A 26,861-nucleotide genomic window follows, 5' to 3' on the forward strand; every position below is an offset into this window, starting at 1 on the left:
AGGTAAACACTTGGCATTTGCACTCCAGTTCTCCCAAAATTTCTCGAGCAGCTTGAGCAGATCCAAAAGACAAGGAAGTGTTCTGTCAGGAATTGTGTTAAACTCTGTAAAGTAAAACAGATATGCACAAGGGGAAACACCCTCTTTTACCAATACTTACTATATGTTTGTGCAGCTGGCAATTTGTGCTCCTTCGTATTCGTTGACCTAGAAGTAGCCAACATTTTAATGCGTTCTTGGAGGGGGAAAAAGGTGTTATGGAAAAGAACTGCCACATCAAAGCCTCTCCTCAGCTTGTAAAATGGTTTCCACCACTACCTTCCTCAGCCCTATCGGAACACTCAGCACTTTCTCCCTCTCAAAAGAAAGCAAGCCTTTTTATTAAGAAATGGCCTTACTTTTATTTATATTGAAATGATGAAAGTGACACAAAGTAGTTGAAAAGATCTATTAATTCAAACAAAAGTCCGTCAGCAATGTAATGTAAATTCTGTGTAATGTGTCTCTATGAAGTCAAGGCACAGGATTCAGCTGTTGCACAGAATGAAGTAAGTACTCCCTTAAGAGAGTGTTACTCTGTGCAATACTTTTTAAATAACTAGAATGTAGTCTAAAACTTCATGCCTGTCTACTGGCTTGGATATTGCTCATCGGTTCTGCTGTTGCAAAGTCTTACCTGTGACAAAGGAAACCAAGGGCTTGATGATTACTTGCACAATACAGGTTCTTGACCATTGTTGGTATCAGTTGAGTTTTAATCATACCTTCATGTGGAAGCCTTGTATTGGCCCTTCGTGCTGCTCAGATTGTTAGATTCTTGTGTTGTGTGCTAAATAATATAGGGAGGCTGAAATAATTTAAAAAGAATTTTACAAAACATCCTTCTTTCCATGAAAATCTTGTTTCTTTGTTTCAGCACCAGCCCACCTTACTGCTGTGTGGACCTTTATTCTTTGCGGACAGGAGAGATGGTCAAGTCCATACAGTTCAAAACTCCTATTTACGATCTGCATTGCAATAAAAGGTAAGGATGCTTACTCTACATTCTTCCTGTGTTAGGCCATGGAAGATGTCAGCATGAATACAAGTTCTGGTGTGTGTGTTCCATGACTTGTTATTATTTTAACTGTCCTTTAAGCACAGCTTTTGTTCTCCGTTTCTCAGGTAATATTTCAGTTTGAATACAGCTGTATGCTTCTCCAGTGGCTTTCATTTAAGAAGCTCAAAAGATTTTTCATCTGCAATCAGAATGATATGTTTTATGTGCCTGGGTTTTTTGTATGGCAGCAGGTAGTGTGCTTGCGTATGTGAAGACCAAAAGAGTATGAGCATGTATTGAACTCGTGCAGCTAAGGGGAGTTAGCACTGCTGAAGACAAACAAAAAAAAACCCCAAAAGCCAAACATAAAAACCTCCAAAACAAAAAAACAACCCTGGAAGCCACAAGAGTTTTGTTAAACAGACATTTGGCTACCATTGTGTTGAAGGCCAGGTTGGATGGGGCAACCTGCTGTAGTGGATGGTGTTCCTGCCCATGGCAGAGGGTTGGAACTGGATGAGCTTTAAGGTGCCTTCCAACACAAAGCAGTCTGGGATTGTATCATCAAAATCTAAACATTAACGACTACATTGGGTCAAGTAGGAGTTATAGGAGAAAAGTAGTACTGTTGAACAAACACCTTTAATACCACAACTTACATAGTAACGAAGAGGTTATTTTGATGGTGTGAATGTTTAAAGAAGTAAAGGATAGGAGTTTTTGTTATCCCTGTCAGTCTGCTTATTGCAGGATGTGGGTATGATTGCTGTATCAAAAACCAGTTTCACGGAAGTGGTTGAGTTAGTGAGAGTTATGTGCCATGAATAGGTTCCTTTAAAAGCTGTCAGAGTTCAGTACTTATCTCTGTAACTGTCCCTTGAAAACTTTAAAGTTCCCTTGTGTACAGCGTGATGATAGTAAATCTTTCCAGCCTGGCCTCCTTGCAGAAGAAAAATCCAATTGTAAAAACAGTCAAGGCAAATCACCATTCAGAGTTTCTCCCAACTAAAAAGTCTTTCCAGGTGCTAATGTTTCTTTTCCTAAGTGGTAAAAATGGAAATACTTCAAAGCTGTACAGCTGTATCCAGGGTAGCAGCTTTTCTGGAAAGGATCAGATCCTGTTGTTATCCAAGGAAAGCTCACTACTTCAGATTGAAAATTCATTAAATGTGGCCAAGTGCAGTTCTTATGGTGCAGTAATCATACTATAGAGTAATGGAGTCCAAAATTTGAATTTAAAATAAAACTTGAGTTGCAGAAGAAGGGAAAACTGTCAGTTATTTATGTATTTAAAGTCTAGAATCATGCAGCTGGTAGGTTTCATTTATGCAGAAAGACAGTGCATCTTCAAAGAGTAGAAAACATTTACAGGATTGGGAATTAATTGCTATCAAATATTCCTGAGGTTTCTATATATACATTCCACGTGCACATGCATTCACATTCTTCCCATTGTTCATTGGTTAACTTGCTTTTTGGCCTTGAGGAAGAAGTTAGAATTGATATATTTTGGTTTGGCTTTTTTCTCTCCTGCAGTTAAACAATTGGAAGATCTGTCACTTAGCTAAAACTACTGGGTTGTCCAAAACTAGTATCAATTTGTTCATGCAGAGTTTCTTAATAATAGAGACTTATAAATCATGAGGGGTGGAGAAGCATCTTCTTTCAATGAGAGAGCTACAAGCAGATAAGAAATCCTACATTAATTTCTTGTATGAGTTTTAACTCGTCAGAATCCCTTTTGTTGAGTTGCATGTTCTGCCCTCTTCTTTTGGCAAGTAAGCTGCTCGCTCTGAAAGTGTACATGTGCTTCCTGTTTGAAGTCTGCAGACTGGTGAACATGAAAGACTTTTGTCCAAAAACATCCCTTGATTTCTACTTTCCTTACAAGAATTTGTATTTCTTCCTTGTTTCTGGATAGAGATGCACTGATAAACAGAGCGGCCTGAAAGAATTCAACATACAGAACAGTGCTTATTACTTTAATCAGCTTCTGTAGCAGACAAAAAGAAAGTGTCTGGTGTTAGACCAGCCTATTGAACAGGTTTCAGGGGTCATCTGGGGAGCTACAGATGCAATCTACATTATTAGTAAATGTGTTGGCAAAAATAATAACAAAATCAAATAGCAAGAGTAATAGCAAAATCATCTGTTAGGCATGTAGATCAGTCACGCCTATCAGAGGAGCATTAGTAGAGTTTTCTAGGTGGAAATTGTGACTTAAAACTTCTTTATATATCTGAAAACAGGTAAGGTAAGGGTATATAATTTGATTTTAGTGTATTCCTTCACCAAAGAGTCTTGCAGGTACTGAGCTCTCATGGGATAAGAAGGAGGTATTCATGTGGCAGAACAGGTAAAAAGAGGGGAAAAAAAAGAAAGGAGAGAAGTTAATAGCTGGTTTTCACACTGATGGGAGATAAGCAGTGTCCAAAGGTGTGTGTTCACACTGATGTGATTCATCTTTTTAAAGATGATTATTCTAATACTGTAGTGTGCAGTCATCATTTTCAGATAAAGCATGAGCTGTGTATTTTAGTCATTGAGAGATGCAATTAGCTTTTTTGCCACATCATATATTTACAATTAAAACTATTAGAACAGCATTTAATAATGCTCCAGCTTGCCAGCTGATTTAAAGATACTGTCTCGTATTCTTCCCAATGAAAGAATAATCAGATTCTTAATTATGTCAGATTGCTGAATGTTCCAGTTAGCTCGTAGATTTTATCGCTGTATTTGTCAGCTTTCCAGGTGTTCTTTCATTTCAGGAGTTTAAGAACTTGGTTTTGAGAAGTCATCAATGTAGGAGAAGATGTACTCTAGTCCTAAAGCCTTCAAGATGCTTCCCTTTCAAATTTGCATCTTTGGCTTCTGTTTGTGTAGACAGTACAACATTTCATGCTTAGTTATCATGTGGCTGATGTTCTTTGTTGTAAGCAGTGAATGGATATTTTGCAACAAAAGCGTGTGCATGTACAAGTGAATACATAAACATACACCTGTACTTTTGCTAATTGACACAAATTCTGCTTCTCTCCACTGTATTTGTGTCCTGAAATATATTCCTGGTATGAAAAAAAATCCCTGTTTTTAGTAAATAAGGTGGTTTAATAAATTTGCAGTGAGATGGCAATGGGATTATTTCAAACTTAGCTTGTGTTCTACTGATTGTTGATTTGATTGTTATTTGAGTCATCGAAAGTAATTCAGGATCCTTGCAATCCCATTCTTTCTGTTTAATGGACCTTTTACTGCAGGAGGTGTATCATAAATACGCTGTGTTGTTCTGTATCAGATCTGTGTACTTCCTGAAATGAAGGTTATGTGGTTGGGATGAGAGAGAACTCTCAATAACTGCCATGTATTGGTAACCTGGCAGTCTATCACTGTAGAATTTATATTGATGCTTTTGAAATAATTACATTTAGATATTGAATCTTTAACCCAATGCATTTAATGTTTAAAGCGCACATTCCATTTCTGTGTTTTCAGGATACTTGTTGTAGTCCTGCAAGAGAAAATCGCCGCCTTCGACAGCTGTACTTTCACCAAAAAATTCTTCGTTACAAGTACGTATCTCATTGGGTTCAGTCTCTTTGCTCTTGGGATGGAGTGAGAGAAAACAGATGGGGTTTAAATTTTAGTTGTCTTTTTTTAAGATTTCTGAATGCTCAGGGCAGGTCCCCATGACTCCAGTTGGAGCTTCAGGAAATCTGTCGCTCCCAGAAACCTCCCAGATGTTACTTCGTGAATCTTTGGCTCTTTTGCATATGTATTATTGCTGTAACAAGCTTCTCGCTGGTGTGAAGAGCACCTACACAGACATCCATAGGTAGCTGAAAAATTCTTCTGGTCAGTCTGCACAAATAAGTGCAAAATGCTCAGGTTTTGAGTTTCAGGTTGTGTGCATGAGCAGCAGTTAGAAAACACGTCAGTGGCAGTCTGCCTGCTTTTCCTTTTGTGTTGTTCCTTAGGCTCAGGTACATTATTTTTTAACACGTCCTTGCTTTAGCAGGCCCCAAAGCTCAAGCAAACCAGTGAAGTGTTGTAGTAGAAAAACTATACACAGCTGTTTGCCTGCAGATGCTTTCACGTGTCTTGAGCATGAAACAACTGTTTGCTCAGGCTCTCCTCTGTACCCTTCAACTTGCCCCTCAATAGGAGGTGGTTGATTGTAGTGGGTAAGGTTCTCACCAAAAGCTGTTTATCTACCCTATATATCCCTTTGCTGCTTCAACATCTGTAACACAGTAATCAATACATTAGTTGAGAAAAATGGTATGTTTTCTATTGCTTGTGCTCTGCTCTCTCTCAGGATTTGGTTAGGATTAGGACGTCATTTATCTGCTCCCAAGAACAGTGTGTGTTGTAGTGCTGAACAGCAAGGAAGTATTCACCCCCCCAAAAAAAGAGTAGTTTATTTTTCAAGCAGTTAGTGACTATTGTTTCTGTTTATAGATTAGAATAGCCACTTAAAATCTATAGATTACGGAGGGATCATAGTTTACTTTAGAAAGATCAGAGTCTTATTGTTTAATCTTAAACTTTCTGGATGTATTTTCAGTTGCAACTGGAAAAGTTCTAAGTTGGCTTTCTCTATTATCTGTATCTTTAATGAAACATCTAGTTACAAGAAGCTGTTTCTTACAACAGCTTGAAGCAGCTTTATGCAGTAATATTAAAGTTGCCAATAGGTGTCAGTTTCTTCCTATACATGGCTGTAGGGTACTAGGAATCCGCCAGAGTTCAGTGAAGGAAGGCAAATGGGAAAAGACTTGTGTCCTCCCTCCTTTTTATTCCACCAGAGAGAATTAGGGTACAAGCCTTGCTTTATTTTAGATAGAAAACCAACCTAAAAGACTGACTGCAGTGTGTATTTGGCAGTTCTCGTGCTTTTCTAATGTCAGTGACTGGTTGGGGTTGTTTTGTTGGGTTTTTCTAAAGATACTGCAATTTGGTTTTAAGCATAAATCCCCTGAGCTGTATTCTGAGGAGCAGGAGTGTCCTGTTCCTCATCGTAACCTGCGATTGGCAGTGCATTTTTGTGGAATGGCAGTGGAATTGAAAGAGGATAAAATAGAGCTTTTGGAGATACTTCCCAAATTGTTTGACTATCCAAACTCCTGACTTGTCGCTCTTCACAGTGTATTTTTCCAGCTGTGCTACGCTTTAAATATGGGAAACTCAGGGTGTTCTCCTAGTTCTGGGGTTCCAAAGCTGGGTTAAAGACACCCCTCATTTTGTACTGGGGCATTCTGGAAAGCTGTGGGACCTGACAAGCAGTCAGAGCTGCTGCCACCACAGCCCTTTCCCTGTCACCCCCCCAGCTTGCCTGTGGGGTGGGACTGGGCATGAAGATGTGGGTTTTTTTTCCCTAGATGAATGAGTTTCTTGGGCCTGTGCTGGTGAATAGCTGTCATGAGGATTTTGAAGCTTAGTTGTTTCACTTAATAGCTTATGCTATCAAGAAGGTGTTATGCCCTGGCATGTTGAAGGCTGCAGTAAAGCTTTTGTCTAAGCTTTCAGGTTTCATATATGCTGAAATCTTTGACCTAAGAGTTTATCTTTAAAAGCTTAAGTTACTCTGTGTTTGAAATTTGATGTAAATGAGCTACCTAGTTAACTGCATAGATTTTTGATAGTCAGCAAACTGGCCAGCAACTTTTGCTGCCTTGTTTTAAAGTATGGTTTGGGAAAGGGCATTATCAGTTTAAATTGCAGAAATTGCAGAATCAGTTTAAAAGGCAGAAATCCCGGAAAGTAAGCTTGGCAAAAGGCCTGATAGGGCTCCTTGTTTCCATTATTGGAGCATCCCTGCTCTGCAGGACAGTCAGGCAGCATCGTGTCTGGACCCATCCTGGTGCCCCTAAGCTGAACAGTGGCAGTAAGAATGTCACTGCCTGTCCAGAGAGTTTTTCACCCTGAAAGAGATTCTCAGGAGTGTTATGTGACTGCTTTTGGTCAGAAGTGGTGGCATAAGAGGTCAAAAATATTGACTGAGGATCACTGGCTCCTGGAAGGCGTTTCTGTTAACTGTGTAAGCCACTTTGTAGGGAAGGAAAATCTTTTTCAAGGAGATTTGGTGATGATGTGGAAATCACATCTTCCATCCCTACCAACCAAGTGGTGTGGAGCGGCAGAACCTCACTGAGGCAGCTAAAAAGCAGACAGAAGTAATCAAAAGCTCTAGTCCATTTTGTTGCCTATTTATACATAGAGACTGAATCAGAATTTGCTATTCAAAACAGTGTCAGGATTTGGGAGATTTGGTGTTCATCAGAAATGCTAATGCAGCTGTGTTGCACGTGAGTAGTAGTTGTGTTTTTGTTTTTGTGGTTCAATGTGTAGCTTAATATATTGTTGTAATAAATATACCATAAAATATTCAGGATGTAGAACATGATCAAGTTTGTGCTGCTGTTGGAATGTTTAACTCCTGCATTTCCTGAGTTTTCTCGAGCAAATTTGACACAGTACTAATGTTGCCTTTTCCTACATGTGATTAGATGGAAATGTGCTCATTTGACTTGAATGGCAGAAAGCCAGCACGTTTTATTTGAGCCTTTTGTAGCAAAACCTACAGTGTACAGGTGTTCCAGTCTTGGTGTGTGAATTTAAGGCAGGTGCTTAAACTTGCAGGAAAAACATGCAGTAGATACTATGGGAAAAAGACCAGGATGTCCTATAACCTTCTCAGTGTAGTTTTAAATGCCTGCTAAGGAAAGGCACAGCATCAGTCTGCAAAGAGCTCAGGGCAGTTGCTCTCACTCTGTTCTCTACTGGCCCTACGCTTGGAGCCAATGCTGTTTCGTTAAGAAAGGACTCGCATCAAGGGGAAGATAAAGCCAAACAGTGATTTCACATCCTGCACTGTTCTAAGCGCTCACGTGGCCAAAGTAAAAACAATTCACTTGCTGCTTCAAAAACGTGTTTCCTTTGGTAGCTGTGAATGTCCAGGTGTGGATTTGAAACAGAGTTTGAAATAGTTGAGGGTTTTATTGTGGTTCACTTAAGATTTCCTTCAGAGCCTTTTTCAACTACTTCATATGACTGAACAATCAGCAATGAAAGTGATGTACAGGCTTTTTTCCCCCTACTTTGCTTGACACAATAGATGCAGAAAAGCTGAATTTCATTGATTTCTGTTACATCAGTGCTCCCTCAACCCTTCTCCAAAAATGCTTACTTAGTGGAACGCTGATGATTATGAATATGGCCTGATGGATACTTTCTTCGCTGTAAGAATATCCCTCCCACCCCCTGGGCCCTAAGTAAAGATTATCACAGATAACATCATGCATGTGGCATTATCTTTGTGTCCGATAACAAGTGCCTGCTCAGTTTCTCTGGCCCTTCCACTCCTCATATTGATATATTCTCCATCCATTATTCTCTAGGGATGAAGACAGTTATTGCAGCCATTAGCTGGCACCACATTTCTATTGATGCCGTACAGCTAGAGCCTTAAGAGGTAATTTTCCAGATTTTAGTCAGAGCATTTTATTGTATATAAAGTCTCAAAAGACTTGCCTAACCACAAGCCAAAAATTATTCACTGTATGTTATAGGCACCTTACCTGCACCTCTTAAAATGAATAAAGAACCCCAAACCAAACAGTGTTTAATGTTTTAATCTGCAATTTGGATTTGGTGTGCCTGTTTTCACTGACAGTAACACAACAGGAATAATACAGTGGTTGCAGTTTGTCACAGGTCTGATCTGGAAATCATCTAGGCTGTCTTGGACGTTCTTGTTGGCTCTGTTAGGATTCCTTTTCCCTGATCGGCACACAGGGAGCAGTTTGATCTCTTTACTTTGAAGTGGAAACACTGGATGTCTTATGAAAAGGTTTTTAGTGCCTCAGGAGTTACACTCTTCAAGGAGTTCTGTTTGTGTGTTTCCCTTCTCAGCTGTGAGCTGCGGCATTTATCCTGGCTATCCCACATGGTACTGTAATTGATAGGATTCGTGTGTCTGTGGAGGGAGACTTCAGTTTAGATCTAAACTCCTTAAGGCAGGTAGGAAATGAGCTCCTGATTCACAGTATTGTCTTTATCAGTGAAGAGAAGCCAAGCACGTTGCTGTGGGTTGTATAGAAGCAGCGTTTATATACTCAAACATACATATATATTTGAACATATACCCCTTTGTGTAATGTGTAACTGCCTTCCCAGAGAAATGTTGGTTTGATCTTGCTTTTACTTTTTACCAGCATTACTTATAAGAGTGTTTTACCCTGAAAGTGGGAATCGGTGCATCACTGTTACAGGATGATGCTGAAATACTTCTTGGAAAGGTCTTTAGGGCAGTGGGGAAGGTTTATGGAAACAAATGTCTTTGTTGCTTACAGGGTGGTTTGCTATATTGCAGGAAAGTGTAAATACAACGGAAAAAGAGTGTAAAGACAGAAAGCAGGCATTGGTACCCAAGATGTAGCATATCTATCGTATCTCCTGCTTTTGACAGCTTAAAAATTATCTGTAGAACAGGAAGAGCTGTTTGTTTCTGTGTAAGTTATTTTTATCTAAAGCACCCAAATCCTTAAAGGCCAACCCATGCCACTTTTCACATTGCCCTGTAGAGAAAGAACACCCTCTGTGCTAACATTATTATCTATTACTGTCCAGTTCTCTGAACAGAAAAGAAAGTAAAGCTGAGATTAAAATAGTTTGTCCTGCAATCAGTCAGATTTGTGCTAAATTAAACAACCAAGCCTAATGAACAGATATTTTTAGTCAAGCTCTGGTGTTGGTCTCAGACCTGTTAGAGGAGCATTAAAATACTTAAAACTGCCATGATAGAATTGGCAGGAAAAGGAGGTCTCTGTAGGAATAACAATAGTAGCAGTAACAATAATAATAGCAATGGTAATAATGATGCTATTAATGATTAAAAAAATTACATCTGTGGTACTTCCTTAGCCTCGTGTGAAGGAATTTTGTTCTTCTGATCCAGGACAGCACAAGATGCGAGTCATAGCAGGGCTGGGCCTGTTGGGAATGTGACATGTATTATGAGTGTTGCCCTGTAAAGGCGGGTGATGACAGTGCATCATAGAATCACAGAATGACTTTGGTTGGAAGGGACCTTAAAGCTCATTTGGTTCCAACCCCTGCCATGGGCAGGGACCCCTTCCACTAGAGCAGCTTGCTCCAAGCCCCTGTGTTCAACCTGGCCTTGAACACTGCCAGGGATGGGGCAGCCACAGCTTCTCTGGGCACCCTGTGCCAGCGCCTCAGCACCCTCACAGGGAAGAGCTTCTGCCTAAGAGCTCAGCTCAATGTCCCCTCTGGCAGGTTAAAGCCATTCTCCTTGGCCCGTCAGTTCCTGCCCTTGTAAAAAGTGCCTCTCCAGCATGCAGCATTTGTGGCTTTACTTTTAGATGTTTTTTTTTCAGTGTTTTAGGTAGCAGTAGTGCCACTGTGATTTGAAAAGAGAAGAATGCCCGGGATGGCAAGCACCGTTTCATAGTAGGGTGCATCCTGCTGGCTTGCTCTTTTTTTTGCTCAGTTTTTATGGGTGATACTTAAACAGAAGGAAGTACAAGAACAATAGAAGAGTTCTGGAAAGTATGTGACAGTGTGAGAGTAATAACATTTACATAGAGCCTTTCATCTAGAAGGAACCCAGAGGAATTTATAAACATTATTACTTCATACAGTTTATAAACAAATAAATTCAGTTTGCTTGGTGATGTAAGAAAAAAACCTCCCAAAACAGCCAACAAAAAATATTAGATGAAACAACTTATATGATTTGTTTTCCTTGGAATAAACAATGCTTTTGCAACAGCAGCATCACTCTACCCATTATTTATTGTATATTCCCTTTTTGTGCTCTCTGTCATGAATCTGTTTTCTGGCTACTTTGGATCACAAGACTGAAGAATGTAGTTTTGTAATTTCATTACTATGGAGTGCTGTATATTTCATAAGATCTAGGGAAAACTGCAAATTGGTTATGAGCTACATCGAGTGAACAAGAAGCAGCATAGCTTTAGTGGCTTATTGTAGCTTTCTATTTAAAATGCCCCCACAAAACGTCAGTTCTTCACAGGTTTTTGCAGTGATACTTGGCAAATAGCTCAGATGATAAAAGGCAAATAATTCGGGTTGAAGAGAGCTACCCATTTTGGAGTTTGCTCAGAAAACTATGTTTAAAAACACTCTACACTTAAGATGACCGATGGCATCTTTAAGGAATCTCTTCACATGCTGAAACAGAAAAAGCTCTGATGATCCACTAATCTGCTTGCTCACTAAGGTTTCATATAGTTTTACCTTAGGATATAGGTTGGCCTTGGAGATCTCTGCCTTTACCAGCGTTCCTTGGGTTTGCTGATTGTGCCCTATCCCAGTGTTAACCTACTCAAAGAAGATGCAATTTCTTCCATGGTTTGGGATAAGAGATAGAATCCTAAGATTTTATGCTAATAATGCCCATACCCATATATTATATAAGCTTTCACACAGAGATGTAGCTTGAAATAAAACTGATTTATTTTGATGTGTGTTCCTTACAGATACAAGGTGTGGAATAACCATTAAAAAAGATGTAATAAATAAATGACAGTTAAAACTGATAACAGAGAAAGGATGAGTATGCATCAGTGCAGAGGGAATCAGAGAGAACTGAGGAAAAGAAATCTGTGAAAATTCCAAGAAAAGGAAGTTTTCCCCACTGGAATGGGTGGGGAAGACGGAAAAGAGCTTCCAAAAGTGTTCATTACAAAGTAAAACCAAAGTCAGGATAGAGGGGTGAAAGCCTGGCAAAAATCACAGGCAGATTATTATGGTTGGCTGCATCAAAAGGAGCGTGACCAGCAGGTCGAAGGAGGTGATCCTGCCCCTCTACTCTGCTCTTGTGAGACCTCACCTGGAGCATTGTGTGCAGTTCTGGTGTCCTCAACATAAAAAGGACATGGAACTGTTGGAACAAGTCCAGAGGAGGCCACGAGGATGATCAGGGACTGGAGCACCTCCTGCATGAAGACAGGCTGAGGAAGTTGGGGCTGTTCAGCCTGGAGAAGAGAAGGCTGCGTGGAGACCTCATAGCAGCTTCCAGTATCTGAAGGGGGCTATAGGGATGCTGGAGAGTGGCTTTTCAGTAGGGACTGTAGTGATAGGACAAGAGGTAATGGGTTAAAACTTAAACAGGGGAAGTTTAGATTGGGTATAAGGAGGAAATTCTTTCCTGTGAGGGTGGTGAGGCACTGGAATGGGTTGCCCAGGGAGGTTGTGAATGCTCCATCCCTGGCAGTGTTCAAGACCAGGTTGGACGAGGCCTTGGGTGAGATGGTTTAGTGTGAGGTGTCCCTGCCCATGGCAGGGGGGTTGGAACTGGATGATCTTAAGCTCCTTTCCAACCCTAACTATTCTATGATTCTATGGTTCTTGCTGGACAGTAAAAATAGGTGTAGAGAATAAGAGTTCTTACAATGCATCATGAAATTACAAAGCAACCAGTAGTGTCTTAGGCCGTTGGGATATGTTTGAAGCAAAGCAGTGTTGTTCTGATGCTTCTGATTTGGCTTTTCATTCCCTTAGCTTTATTCATTCACACATTTATTTGCAACAGTTTCCTGCGTGTCATTTTACAGTGCTTTGGAGTGAGGTCTGAGAAGGAAGGAGGGCTGTGCTCTGGGTGAGGAGCCATATTCAATCACAAGGTCATTGTTACGTAAACTGCAGATGAGTTCTGACTTAGCTCAGACAAGGTCTGACTGGTCACCTCAGGTTTTTCTATAGTGGCATTCTAGTGTGTTTTTAGGTCTGAATACTTTGCCATGAGAAGCAAGTCTTCAGCTCTTCATTACCAGGATGTGCAGGATGTTTCTGAAGAAGGACCAAGAGAAAAAATGACAGCCTTAATTATGATAGTGCTCACTTCTGGGGTGAAGTGTTATTAAAAGCTGCTGCTTTTAATTCCTTTTAATTCCTTTTTGTTCCAAAAGCTGCATTATGTGTTTTATTTAACCAAATCATGTTTCTAGGTATTATATTTTATATATAAGTAGAGTCCCTTGGAGCACATACATTATCCGTACTTCATGAATGAGAAGGGCACATGCATAGAGCATATGCAGAGATCTTGATTGGACTTGTCACAGTGTCGTGGATGACAGATGTACAGCTCTGGTCCTTCTGAAGAGCTGACGTGTTGAAAGCTTGGATGCCTGTAGACTTTTAATTGCCTATGGGATTCCAAAGACTTTATGTTTGGATGTGAAGTAGCAAAATGCCTGGTTTTTATGGATATTGGGATTCCCTGCAGTGTTTCACCCCCAACTCTCCATTCCACAGTGGGCTTTTGGGTTTATATATGGGCTTATATGTGTATGTATATATTTTTTAGCTTTTTGTCTCATGCAAAAGCTGTGGAGCTTGATGAAGAGTTGCCCCAGTAGAAACAGCTCGAGTTCTAATAGTGGCATGTTTTGTGATTTATTGGCTTAATCTGTGTTATAGCGGAAATGACTTTTAATGGACCTGTGCCTCTTAACAGTATTTTTTCCCCATGCACTGTTTGTTTAAAAGCCAAGTGGGAGGAGAGGCACGTGTTGCTTTTCTCTTCTTGGCTGCTGTCTGTGCATTCACACTGCCATTACTGAAGCTAGAGGATGAGCTTCCTGAAAACAATGTAAGAGAAAGACTGAAGCCTTTGTTTGCTGTAGGAGCACAGCCCAATGGAAAGACCCATGTCAGAAAAGAGGGTATTTGTGTGAATTTCCAGAGATGAGCAGAGGAGGTGATTTGCTTTATTATGGGCGTGTTGATATGAATCTCCAAAGGGTGGTAGAGGTTTTCATAGAAGTAATTGAAATGTAATGTCAAATAAACATGCCTTCTGTTTGCTCCCTCAGGAAGCAAATATTTCAGTGGCCTTTTGGAGAGCTTTAGGTAACTTCTAGGGTTCCTGTATTCTCAGGAAAACCCAATATAGAAAGTCAGCACAGCAACAAGTGAGGTAAACCCATCTTTGAGTCCAGTTAATCACAAACGATGTGTTTATTTCAGATTATAGTTTTATAAGTAAAGTATTAAAAAAATTAAGTGGGGGGAAAGAAACTAAGGAACTGTAATGCTAAAGAATTTATCTACAGTGCGGTTTGACATAGGGAACACTTGCATCTTGGAAATGGGAAAACCAAGGCACAGAATGCGAGTTACCGAGTGCTGCCCATGAAATCTGCAGCTGCTCTCCAGGTCCCTGTTTTCAGGGTGCCTAGACCTCATTTCTCACTCATCAGTGCTGCCCAGGCCAGCAGTAGTTGGAGTTCTTAGGCATAGGAACATAATCAGGTCAGCAGAAAAGCTTGCACTTCGATTCAGGTTTTCAAAATAGCATTTTCCTATTTGCCTTTCACAGCTTTGGAGTGGTGCCTTTCCTCAGTGGGCCGCTATGAAGCACAGAGGGAGAGAGTAACTGTGGCCTCAGTAGGTTTTCACCTATGTTTTTGTGGGTGATAGTCCCAGCAAATCTTATTCTGAGATCAGATGTTGTTTAGTACTTGCTTGATGCGCTGTACTTTTGGAAGGACTTTCCCTGGGTGATCTTTTCTTGGATGACCTCTCCATACTGTCATTAAAACTTGGACACGTTGGTCTTCTTGACAGTTAGTTCTGCATTCTCATTATGTCCATTCCTATTGTAAACATGCTAAAGTTGCTGCTCTTACTGCTTAGGGTGGATTTTTCCTCTGTTGTTTTGAAGTTTTAGTAGAGATGGAAGTTAATCTTTAAGAGAGTGAGGCTGGTAACGATTGGATGGCTGAGCTGGATGGGTCACGCTGGGTCTGTCTTTTCATGTGCTTGGTAGATGATGTTCTGCTGACTCCAGCTGGTTTTTTGGAAAGCAGAAAAACAATTTGTTTTTCCTTCCCATAAAGTATAACCCTTTGTTTATCCTTGTGCCGCCGCAAGTTTCCATAATGCAGAGACTTGCAAAGAAAAGAAAGGGAGGAAATAGCTCCTTTTTTACACTGTTCTTCGTATCGGAGAAGAGAGTTTAATACCGAGTTGAATTGTTGACCTCTGTGGAGGTTATTATTAGAATTGGCTGATTCGTGTGTGGGGCTGTGTCTGATTGACTGAGTCCAGTTTATGGAACAAACTACCTCGAGCAGGCTTGGTGAGGCCAGTTGCAGTTTTTCTAAGGGACTTTGATTTGATTCATTTTTGATGTTTGAATAATACTTTTTTGCAGGTCTTCATTAAATTCAGTTCACTGAAGTAATTGAGAACAGCTCCATTTTCCAAGGAAGATGTTTCAGTTTGTTTCACAGTGTTGAATTGCTTGGGCTTTGTCCCTACAGTGAATCTCTAATGCTGGTACTCCTTTGTTTTCTGCCATGAGGATGTTACGAGCTGCTTGCAGAGTTTGGGAAATCAAGGGAAGTTTGGGAAAGTTCACTGTAGAGAGTTATATCATGAGGGCTATCATCCGACAGCTTTTAATGCTATATTTCATACATAAAAGGAAAGAAATAAATGAAGTCTGGGGGACCTGGATGTCTTTACTGACCCAGTTAAGAATTGCGGAAGCAGAAGTCAGAATTAAAACCTTACTGGGCCTGATCTATAGTGTCATCGGAAGAACACGTTTGTATTTACAACCAAAGGTTGTATTTACAACCTTTTTTCACTTGCTTTGTTCCTTAAGAGGCTCTGGCTACCCACATTTTATGCACTTCTGGAATGCAATAACAATTGTGGCATCATCTCTTCAGAATTCGTTTTCCTTCCTGAGATCAAGGCAGCGATAAGGCCTTACAAAATACTCACTTGGTTTTGCTTTCCTGGCCTGAGATGGATTTAATTGGATGAATTGCTGCTTTTCTCCTTCCATTGCTTTATGACCTTTGAAATAGCTTGCTATGATCTTTCAAATTTTGCAATACCCTTGCTGCTCCACTCAGAAAAATGAAATAGCTGTTTATGTTTGACAGCAGGAACAGGAGAGCAGCTGTTTCTGCACGTGCCCGACCAAGTGCTTTCAAATGTGTCTTTCAGTGTTGTCAAATGCCAATTTAAACCTACGTGCTGTGATAACCACCTTCCCACACGCCTTTCTCACTGTTTTGCAAGCATTTAAAATAACGCCATTAAATGAAAAGTCTGTTATCCTCACTACATCTTCTGGACCATTTTGGGACCTGTGTGAAAAGACCCTGATACTTGGAAGAAGAAGGTGGTGAATGGGTTTGCTTTTTATCCCTGTGGTCGGCAGATGAGTATCAAGAGTCTAACGTGAGAGGCTTTGAGGAAATAGAAGCATAGGTGGCTGTGTCTTCTTTATGTTGCTTCTCAGAACGCAGTGTAGTACATTAGGTGATAAATTGCAGTTGTTGGTTGTATGTGTTCTAAAATGCTGTTTGCCTGATCTCAGTGCTCCTTCGGCCTCTGCTGCAGGATCAGCCAACCAGGGCTCCTTTAAATTAGACACACATGTCTATATGTTTTTAAACAGTTTGTTTCTTGGCCAACCAGTGAGAGAATATGAATTACTACATTGTTTGTATTAGACTAAGAACTGATGAAAACGGAGATTAACCGTTTGCTTGATAGGCCCCTCCTTCCATCCATTCTCCCCCCCGTATGCAGTATTTTTTTCATATATATATATATATATATATATTAGTGTACCGGACTGGATTTAAGTCTAGTAAATGATGTTACATACATAGCTGATGGTCCCAGTTTACTACTTGAAGTTCGAACACTCAAGCTCACATCTTGTTATCAGGGCCCTAATTAGTAAACAGGTTTGTGGCTTTATCTTTGGGACTTGAGGAGCTGAACTTTCAGGCTCTTCCCTTGACAAAGGGATGCCACTGAAATCAGGCTGCTGGAACCACGCAGCGTGTTTGCAGTGCCAGGGCTGGAATACAGAAATTCAGATAAATAGTAGGATTTGAGTGCTGAACACAGGCAAAGGTTACAGATTGATGTAGAGAGAGCAGCCACCCGTCTGAAATTGCTTAATCTAAAATGATGAAGAACAAGGGGATGGGAGACAGGACATGGGAATAGGACAGTAACAGCAGTTAGGGTGACAGTCACCTTCCTGCTTCTAGTTGTGGTTTACTTAAGCTTTTCGTTTTGTTCAAGCATTATCAAATCGTTTTCTAGAATTTTAAATTCTGTGGTTTTAGTTTTAACAGTTAATTCTGGGCTGTTATTTGGGGAGATTTTTAAAAATTCATTTAGTCTTTTAATTCAGACTTTAATATTTTAAGTGGCAGTTAACATGGGCCCAATTCATTTTAAGCCCTGCCGTATTTTTGTTCACAGTTACTTTCAGTAGCTTTCTATTACAGGTATTTTCACCTTTTAATACTCAGAAATCATTTGCTATTCTGTGTTCACGTATAAATCTGGTTTTAATGATAACGTAAGGGTAATGAAAAGCAGGTGAGCAATGGAAACTTTTCTCACTGATTTGAAAGGAATTACCAGTTCTCTCCCTGTGTAAAGTTTAGTGGTTGCAGAAGTATCTTCACAGGCTAAGAGCTTGCTTATAGAATTATTAAAAACAAAACCAAAAGTGTAATACACCCTCTCTTACCACAGAAATCTGGAAGAGCTTGCAGTGAACCGTAACTGTTGACCAACAGAAAGATGTCAGTCAAGTTAATTAAAATGAGAATATACAGAACCAATCCAGTCAAACTTGAATATTCCCCTCACCCGCTGTATGGAAATGGCATTAAAAAAATGCAAACATAAGGAGAAACGAGTATTTACACATAATTAACTGTTCAAAATAGCTCCTCTAAACACAGCCTTATCTTCAGGAACAAAAATGCAAGCATTTACTGAGTGATATTGGCAATTGGAAGGTTTTTGTTTAGACTTTTTGTTTTCTTGGCAATAAATAAAATTCTTTGTAAGAAGTCATTAAGATATTTCTTAATGTTGCCTTTTAAAACTTTGCAGGCTGCTATCCTTGCCCAGGGCCAAACATGAACCCTATTGCGCTTGGAAGCCGCTGGCTTGCTTATGCAGAAAATAAGGTAAGGAAAGGTTTCATTTAGAAGAATACGTCTCTTTGGTTCTAGATTCCATTCTGGTTTTGTATATGGGGGGATAAGGAGAAGAAAAAGTCTCAGAAAACAGCTATGAGAGAAAAATGATCTGTAAGAGAAGTTGCATAACAATGGCGACCTGATCTTTGCCCCACACTGTGCTTTGGTGTTCATACGTGTCCCGTCTTCACTCTGCACATTTGATTTAAACTCATGAACTTGGAAGGCAGAAATACGTAAGTAGCACAGGTAGAGAAGACCACTCCCAACATCTGTTAGCAGCGGGGTCCCTCAATAATCAACCCATTTTCATTTTAAATTTTAAAGCACTTAATTATAGACCCTTCTGAAAGGTGGGCACATGAGGATTCCTAAATTCTACTTGAGGAAACTGAGTCTGGACAGAGGCGCTGGGTTTCTCTGAAACAGCAAAGCAATGCACTTTGGAGATTAGGAAATAACATTCAAATGGCCACTTTTTAATGTATTTGCTGGAAATATTAGGGAAAAAAAATGAAACTGTCACAATTTTTCTTACTTCTGAAGGCAAGAAAATAGAGCCCGAGCAAAAAAATTGCCACTCTTTTTACCCAGCCCTAGGCCAGAGAAATGATTGTGTATTTAAAGTGTTTGAAGACTTTAAATTCAACTCCTTATGCTTGATTTTTATTTCAAAGCAGATGTTCTTTCTCCCTTCCACCTGCGACTGGAATAGCTGTTTCTAGAGCTGAACCAGAAATTATTCGAGGCAGACTTGAGAAATGTATTTATTGTCACACCTTTTCAAGCACAACTGATTTCTCTCCAAATTCAGGCCTGCTTTGCCTTTAATGCTGTGCCTAAGTGGCTCGGTGTAAAACTTAACCAGTCAGCCTGGAATTTAAGGAAGTCCTGCTGCCAAATATGTAAGCCACTGATCAGCAAAAGAATTCTATCACAGAAGGAATTTAAATGGCTTGTGTGTTCCCAGTTGTATTCACTGCGGACTTCCCCTTTCTCCCTAGTTTAGCTATTTTTATTTAAATAATGAAATTTAAGCAGGAAAGGAAAGTGTCGAAATAAAAGCATCTTACAGCAATATTTAATTTTCTTTTAGCTAAACCAGTTAAATGGGCAGCATGTTCTGTGTACAACAACAATTATCTATAGGGGTCTTTTCCCATTTTATTTAGCCAGAATCACAGATTCTATTGTTAATTAGAATTCAAAGGCAAACATTATTTTGGTGGGTTGATGGCAGGTAAAAGAGTCTTGTTTTGATTTATTAATTTGGAAGGAAGGCAGTACAGAGTAAACCTCATGTACATTCTGTTAAACATGAAGTTTAAAGTAGCTATTTTCCTTTGTCATCTCTTTGCTTGCTAGTCATAAAAAGGAGGGGAAAGCCACACTCGGATTCTTAGAATGTCTGATATTTAATGTTACATATACATGGCTAAAGCTTTTGATTATATTTATTTAAATTTATTTGTGGTATTGCTGCCAGACCAAAAATCCCACCATTTCAAAGTTTATGAATTCTTAGTGACTACTCATCTTGTAATTGAAAACTGGAGTTGAGTACGCGACAGTCTGGGTGGCACCCAGAAGATTATAAAAAGGGGTTAAGTGTCTCAGCAGGGCTTTTTGCTCTTTGTAGGAAAAAACACACCACTGTACATGATAAATAAGAGCTATGGTAATGGGTTATGGGTTGGTGTAGTTTAATAGTAGTTACTCGGTCGCTGTCTTTCTTCTTGTAGCTGATCCGATGCCATCAATCCCGTGGTGGAGCCTGTGGAGACAACATTCAGTCTTACACTGCCACAGTCATTAGTGCTGCCAAAGTGAGTACATCATCTGCTGCTGGGAGAGGTTAGCATGTAAGATAATTATTAGGTTTCCCTGCTGAATTGTACAGTGTGTCATCGCCCCCCCCCCCCCATTCACACGAGAGGAAAACACAGTAAGAAACATGCTGCCCTTAGGTCCTGATCCTGCAGATCTCTGAGTAGCTGTTGTTTTTCACAAAGTATTCCTGTCCTTCTAAACTGACTGTTCTAAATTTCATGTGTTACAAGGAGCAATTTGTATTAGTGACCCCTGTTAATAGAAAATCATAGTAAAATGGTTTTGCGTAATGGCTGTTCATAATATTATAAGCTTACATGATTAGAAATCAACCTTGTGAATTATTAGACTTTTAGCATCATGAAAACTGACTTTACAAGTGCTTGGTGCTTTTTGGACTCAATCACACTAGCATTATGTGTTTTAATCTCTCCGAAGGATGACAGCGCAGCACTGGAGCTAATTAATTACTTGGCAGCTTTCTTTGAAGGTTAGAGTTTATTAATGGCTGTTTACATAAAGGTTGCACTGCGTAGGTTTCTTAGTTCAGATGACGTTCTAATATCCCTCTCTTTCCAGAGAAATGTCTGGGGTTTTATAGTATCAAAAGATGACCATGGCTTGGAAAAATGCTAAGTGAGCCAAAGAGTATACAGAACTGTTGTTTTACTATCCCCATAACCTCCTCCTTTCCTTAAGGACTTGCCTGCAATATTTTGCCAAGTAATTCCTCTTTCACATACACGCACTCACAAAAGTGAGTTTTGGCACCGTCTGGCAAACTTCGTGCTGATTACAAGCTTTCAGTTTAACCACCAGCCTTTTCATTTCTGATATGCACAACAAAACAAATCTAATAATAGGAATTAAATGACAGCGCAGAACAGAAAGCTCAGCGTCACTGAAGAAAACAACAGTTAGAAGAACCCACAGAGAGACACAGGGCATGGTATCTCATGTGAAAACAAAACATGAAAACAAACATATTCTATTAGCATAGCTTTGGACACCGTCTCATTGTGGCTGGAGGAGGAGAAAAATCACAAGTTTTGTACATTGCTGAGGAGAACTTGAATTGCTGCTGTTCTGAAGACATCTGAAATTTGCTCTGTCTCTTTGCGCACTTTCACCAGCAGGGAAAAACCAAACCAGGAGGGGAAAATCTCCCCAAACTCCTTCAATCTCAGCATCAATCACATGGGTTTTACAGCACAGATAACTGAAAAAACAACTGGCTTGGCGTGATCAGTTTTGATCAGATGTGGTAAAACCTTACAAACAGATCACTGTACTGCCAAAGCCAAGCCTGCTCGTAACTGAAGAGGAGCAAACAGGCCAAAGCTTTCTTAAAGCATATAGTGATTGTCAGAGCATTCCATTCGGTATCGAAGACTAAGCACTATTCTGCTTAATCTGTTTCAACAGCCTAAAAAAATCTAAAAGAGGATGATTCTGTGATCTTTCACAGCCCTTAGCCCTAAAGACTCTGGATAACTAGGTTTTAAAGCCAGTGAGGACCAAGATGGTGATCATCATCCAGAAAATCCCATGTTAAGCTGAACGTATGCAAACACCAAAGTAGTGCTGTCGCATGAGTAAGATAAAATGTGTTTATAGTCATAGGAGAGGAAAGATTGTTGTCCTCTGTACAGAGATAAGGTGGTAGTGAAAGTTAGGGAAACAGATTATCATGAGGACACAATCTCTATAGTACTTTGTATTCTGTATAGCATATTGCTTTTGCTCGCTACTGGCTCTGAGATGTTGCTGTAATAGATAAATACTAATATAGTTTTTAAATATTTGAGTATACCTCAGCCTTACTGTGTTAATTTGTTACTCATACCTGAGTGTGTAACACTAAATCTGAAGTGTTTGATTTATTACTGATTTCATTGAATCGTGGCTCACTATCTAGCCTGTTTTCATCTCTGATAACTGAAATGCTGGCTGTCTTGTTGCCAACTAATATACCCCAGATATCTGTTGGTCTTTGCCCATCTCATTACCTCACCATGAACTTCACTCCTTGCTTAAGTAAGTCTTCATTTATAAACCTCTACTGCTGTTCTATCTTATCAGCCTGCAAGGGTTTGTAATTCCTTTGCTTTGATCAGCAGAGGTTTTAGCTGTTTTGAAAGTGGATGTCCTTTTCTGTTCCCTGCACTGCTGCTCTTTGGTTCAGAAGTGGTTCCATAAAAGTTCTTGTTTTGTCAGATTATCTTGGGTTACAGCCTTTTCTTTGGGTTCCAGTTTCTTATTGAAGGAAGTGAAAGAACCTTCACATAAAGCAGAAAGATAAAGCTGAGAGAAAAGAGTAATTTCAACAGGGTCACTTTAGAGAATTACCTTTCAGATCCTCTGTAGAAGGTCTCAGTGGTAGTACAGAATATTTACTTTAGTGGTATTCCCTTTGATGAGAAATGGTTTTGAATGTCCTGGTGGGTTTCTCCTCAGTGTGGGGTTCTGCTGTGTGCTGCAGTTGATGCAGCAAATACATTTCTTCCTTAATCAAATAACTTCATACTCAGAAGCTCCCTGTTACCCGAGTAACGAATACCAAGGTCAAAATCGTGACCGTGTTGGAGTGTGTTGTTTACTGGTGCCAAAACTCTTGTTATTCTGGTGACATAATGAAGAAATCCTTTATATCTTCTTCCCGTTTGCTTTGGTACTTTCTGGAAGGATTTTATTTTGAACATGGAATTGATGCATCTCGCAAGAGCATTGCTTTCTGCTGTTGCTGGAAAAGCCCATGCGTTTTTTCCAGCTCAGTCTCTTATTTTCATTTGCTCACATGTGTTTGGTGCCTTTCTGGCTGTTCATATTCTAAAAGGCTCTGATAACTTCTTTAATTTGGCCAAGCAGAAAATCTCTGGGAATAGAAAATGTGTCAAGATTCCAATTCAGGCAAATCCTGAGCAAAGAGAGAAGTGGATGTGTTTGAAAACCGTGAAGATATTCTTCCTCATAGTGTAAAGACTCTTTTCACTCTACCTGAAAACCACAGTAAAATGGCTGTAGGATGTCTTTCTCGGAATAAACCCCGGTATTACTTAACAGTATTAGTGATGGGAGAACATTCAGGTGACTGGTTTGAAATAAGTGTCCAAATGTAAAATTGTTCATTATAATTATCTGTATTTATTCATCTTGGATGCAGCAAGGAAGGGGAAATAGAAAAAGATGTTCTCATGTCCCCATGCTTGTTTTTAATTCTTTGTCTCATTGAAGAGAGGTTTGCTCTCACCATGTCCCTGCTTGAGTCATGTTGCAGCTCATTCTCTGCTTGAGGGGTGCTCGCGCAGACCTTCCCTATCCTAGCGTATCTGAGTGGTCAAACTGGCCGTGGTGTTTAAGATGAATTTCCTAAGAGGTTTCTTCCCTATCCTATCTCTTTTCAGAACCTGCAACAAGAGCAGGGAAGGGAAACATCTTTGTGAAGCACGAGCATTTCAGCAAACATTTAGTTTGAACATGAATCTATAATCAATCGTGTGCTCGCTGTGCTCAAGCTAACCACGAGCCCTGCATACTGCTGTCTACCAGGGCACATCTTTTGGAGCTCTTTCTGCTTTCTGTAGATTTTTCATCTGTAAAGAAATAAATTGTGTCAAATGTGTTTATTACGAGAAACAGGAACAAAATAGTGTTTAGTCACTGGAAGAATAGACGAACTTTGTTGGAACAGAACAGGCTGCATTTTAGTTTTAATTCAAATTCTACTTATTTTTCTATTAGGTGAGGTATGAGTGCGTACATGTATTTTAACTAAATATGGCTTTCTATTTGAAGGAATGTGAACAGTCTTATTTTTAAGTAGATAGCGTACATGTGAGCATACACATAACTTGTGTGTGTGCACAATGTGCATTGCTGCTTACAAGAGAAACTGGATCAAATATTCTCATTTATAAAGAAGTTTGCATCGGCAGGTTCCCATCATTGGCAAAGGAACTGGGACAGTGCAAACTTTAACCTATTTCATTTAAAATGTATTTGGTCTGTCAAATGTCTAGCGTCAAATTATAAACCAAGTTCTTCTCACCTCATAACTTCTTTAGTTGATTCTTTCTCCATATCTTTTAATCCTATAGTGGTAAAGTGATTTAGCAAAGCCTGCATCTGTTTTCTCTTGTTACCTGATAACTTCTTAATGAGTACTAACAGCTTATGTGAGAGCAAGGTCATTAGCTCTAATGGATAGAGGGGACAGCTGATATGGCATGGGAAAGGTTAAAGATTACCAGGGAAGTTTTTGCAAATATACACATAGCACAAAGCAGTGAGTGCCGTAATGGTTTTGCACTGATATTTCTGAGCTAATGGCCCCGGCCACGTCTTTGTTCACCTATTCCTTCTCAGTAGTCCCGCAGTCACAGTCTAACGTGTATCACTAATTCATTTTGCTAGATAAGCATGTTAATTTTTTTGCTGGAGCGCTATGAATTTATAATGGGCACTTTGTCATCCGATTTCTGTTGTTATAATATTAAAGATACTTTCTAAAATAGGTCAATTACAATTCTTGGTCTTTTAACTTGCCACATAGTATTTTGCCATATAGTATTCCTATACTGATTTCTCTTTCCTGCTGCGTAAACTATCATTTTATATGATTTTATCTATTGGCCAGAAAACTGCCGTGTCAGGTTTTGTAAGGAAAGTTGAAATGCATTCCTGCGATGGCACTGGGGCTGGCTTAGATCTGTCCCTTGGATATCATTATCTGCTTCGTTACGTTTTTCAGTCTTCTGAATTTGCAGCTGTTAAAATTAGTTTTATTCTCATTTGTTGTCTCTGAGTATAAAAAGAAATAATAAGAAACAAATGGCAGGATATTACTAAAGACTTTAAACCCCAAAGACATTCCTGTGATAAAGGCACGGCTCGATTTTAAGTGGTAGTATCTCCATTAGCATTAATGGGGTAAGTACATCAGCTGAGGCATCTCAGAGGTTAATCAGGCTTCCTGGCTAGATCTTGCCATCAATACAGTGTGGCGCCTAATTCTGTTGGCCCTTCAGAGGTTTTCCTGACAACACACTAACAGACTTTGTGTAAGTCATTTCCTATGAATTATTAAAACAAACGTTTGGCTGCTAATTGATGAACACTAATGTGTTTTCTAATCACTGCAGTTTGAGATTTTAGCACTAAACAAAGCAGTTGCAATTGATTTGTGGCTGCTTCTTGGTTTCAGCCTGTGATGCGTACGGTTTTTTCCTTTTCAATTTAGCAGGCAGCTTAGCTTGTCTTTTTAGTTAAGAATTGGCTTGTTACAGTGTCATTCCGTTCTGATCTCTTTTGCTATTTCTTATTTATATTGCATTATAAATCAGCTCAATTCTTTCTCGTCAAATAAGGCGCAGTCCTTGATTCAAGGAGAAAATGTTTAACATTGTAGTTTGGGTTGTTTTTCTTTAAATCTCTGCCTCTCCCACTGTGGGTACCCTTGCTCTTTCTCCACATAAAATCAAACAACATAAAACCAATCTTCAGCATCTTTAGATTATAAAAGCTGGTGCAGTGAATATGTTTTGAAACCCCCATCTGGAAAACATGCGGACTGTGGAAAGTCACATTGTTTGTAATGGGATATGGGTCTACTTTGTACAGAGCTGTCCTTTCTAGTACCTGGAGTATGGCGTTCGTAATTTTGCTGGGTTTCAGTCCCATATTCAGTTTTAATGCTGCAAGAGGCATAATTGCTGAGAAACGAATCAGTGTGTCTCTCATATCTATCAAAGGCCCAATTCCATGTCTCTTGCAGTTGTGCAGAAGACATAACTATTTCAGCATTAAGCATTAGCGGCTATAAGTATTTCTGTGTGTAACGCTGCCCTCCGCACACACTCATCTTGGTTTCTCCATGTGATTCTTATAACTATCTACGCTCTGTGCCTCTTGGAGTAAGTAAATAACAATGTTAAAGAAAAAAATAACATTTAGACAACATTAAAATATTTCTTTTTTTTAAGACTGTTTTGGAAGCTAAATTGCAAAATATAGGTGAATACTTCAAATCAATAGGATGCTAAATTTTTTCAAGCTGTTTCTTTCTGTACAGCCTTTTGCAGCCTATGCATCACTTATTAAAATATTTCTTTTGTCTGCTTCTGGTGTGCAGAGTCATATTGCTGTATATTCATATTGTTGAGAAAAAAATCAAGAGAGATCCATAAACCAACTTTAAACATTATTTATTGGTTCTCTTTATAGACGATAAAGACTGGACTTACGATGGTTGGGAAAGTAGTTACACAGCTGACAGGGACGCTGCCCTCAGGAGCAACTGAAGAAGAAATTTTAGCTCATAGCAACATCCGTCGAAGTCCTCTGGTGCCTGGAATCATCACCATCATTGACACAGAGACAGTTGCAGAAGGGCAGGTAATACAGTGTGCACCGAAACAGAATGTGCGTTCATTGTCAGAAACGTCGCAGGAAAATGTGGTTTATGCTTTACAAAATGAAAAAGAGATGAGATTTTTGCTAGGTCAAAAACTTTTACAGACACAAGCAGCTGTGATAAAGTCCTATTTGGGACTGAAATTAAGCCAGAATATATATTGTCCTTAGAACATATTTATGTGACACTTTGACAAGATCAAGTGTGAAGTGTCACATTCTGTCTCGCTAACACTTGTTCATAATTGACGTTGATTTATGCTGATCAGTTGAAATGTATATGTAGTCTGATTATTAATATAGAATGTGTCTGGAAAATGTGGGTGTTTAGAAATACGGTGAATTGTTGAATTCCAGTTTAAAAAAGATGATGAGTGGAGCTGGATATTCAGTATAAAAGCTTCTGATTTTAGAGACATTTCAAAACTAAAGTGTAATCAAGTACGATGCTGGTTTGTGAGGGATATGCTATGTACTCTCGTACTAACAACACACAGGACAGTGTGCCAGGCAAAATCATTTGTTAAAAGATCCATGCCGTTATCACACAA

At 39.5% G+C, this 26,861-nt stretch overlaps 1 protein-coding gene across 14 annotated transcripts in view; it reads left to right on the forward strand.

Annotated features, from left to right (window-relative positions):
• Positions 1-26,861, forward strand: part of BCAS3 (BCAS3 microtubule associated cell migration factor) — a 361,207-nt gene that overhangs the window by 51,307 nt on the left and 283,039 nt on the right. For 13 of the 14 annotated variants that reach the window (XM_057407125.1, XM_057407127.1, XM_057407119.1 and 10 more), the window contains exons 8-12: positions 917-1,024; positions 4,535-4,611; positions 17,981-18,057; positions 19,812-19,895; positions 26,122-26,292. In XM_057407125.1, the coding sequence (XP_057263108.1) occupies positions 917-1,024; positions 4,535-4,611; positions 17,981-18,057; positions 19,812-19,895; positions 26,122-26,292 (517 nt within the window). The remainder of the gene's footprint in view (positions 1-916; positions 1,025-4,534; positions 4,612-17,980; positions 18,058-19,811; positions 19,896-26,121; positions 26,293-26,861) is intronic. The other variant, XM_057407133.1, reaches the window with a different exon arrangement.

This window comes from Pezoporus wallicus, unplaced genomic scaffold (assembly GCF_028554395.1).
Source record: "Pezoporus wallicus isolate ANWC-B61680 ecotype Strahan unplaced genomic scaffold, APGP_CSIRO_Pwel_v1 contig_10389, whole genome shotgun sequence".
Classification (NCBI taxonomy): Eukaryota; Metazoa; Chordata; class Aves; order Psittaciformes; family Psittacidae; genus Pezoporus; species Pezoporus wallicus.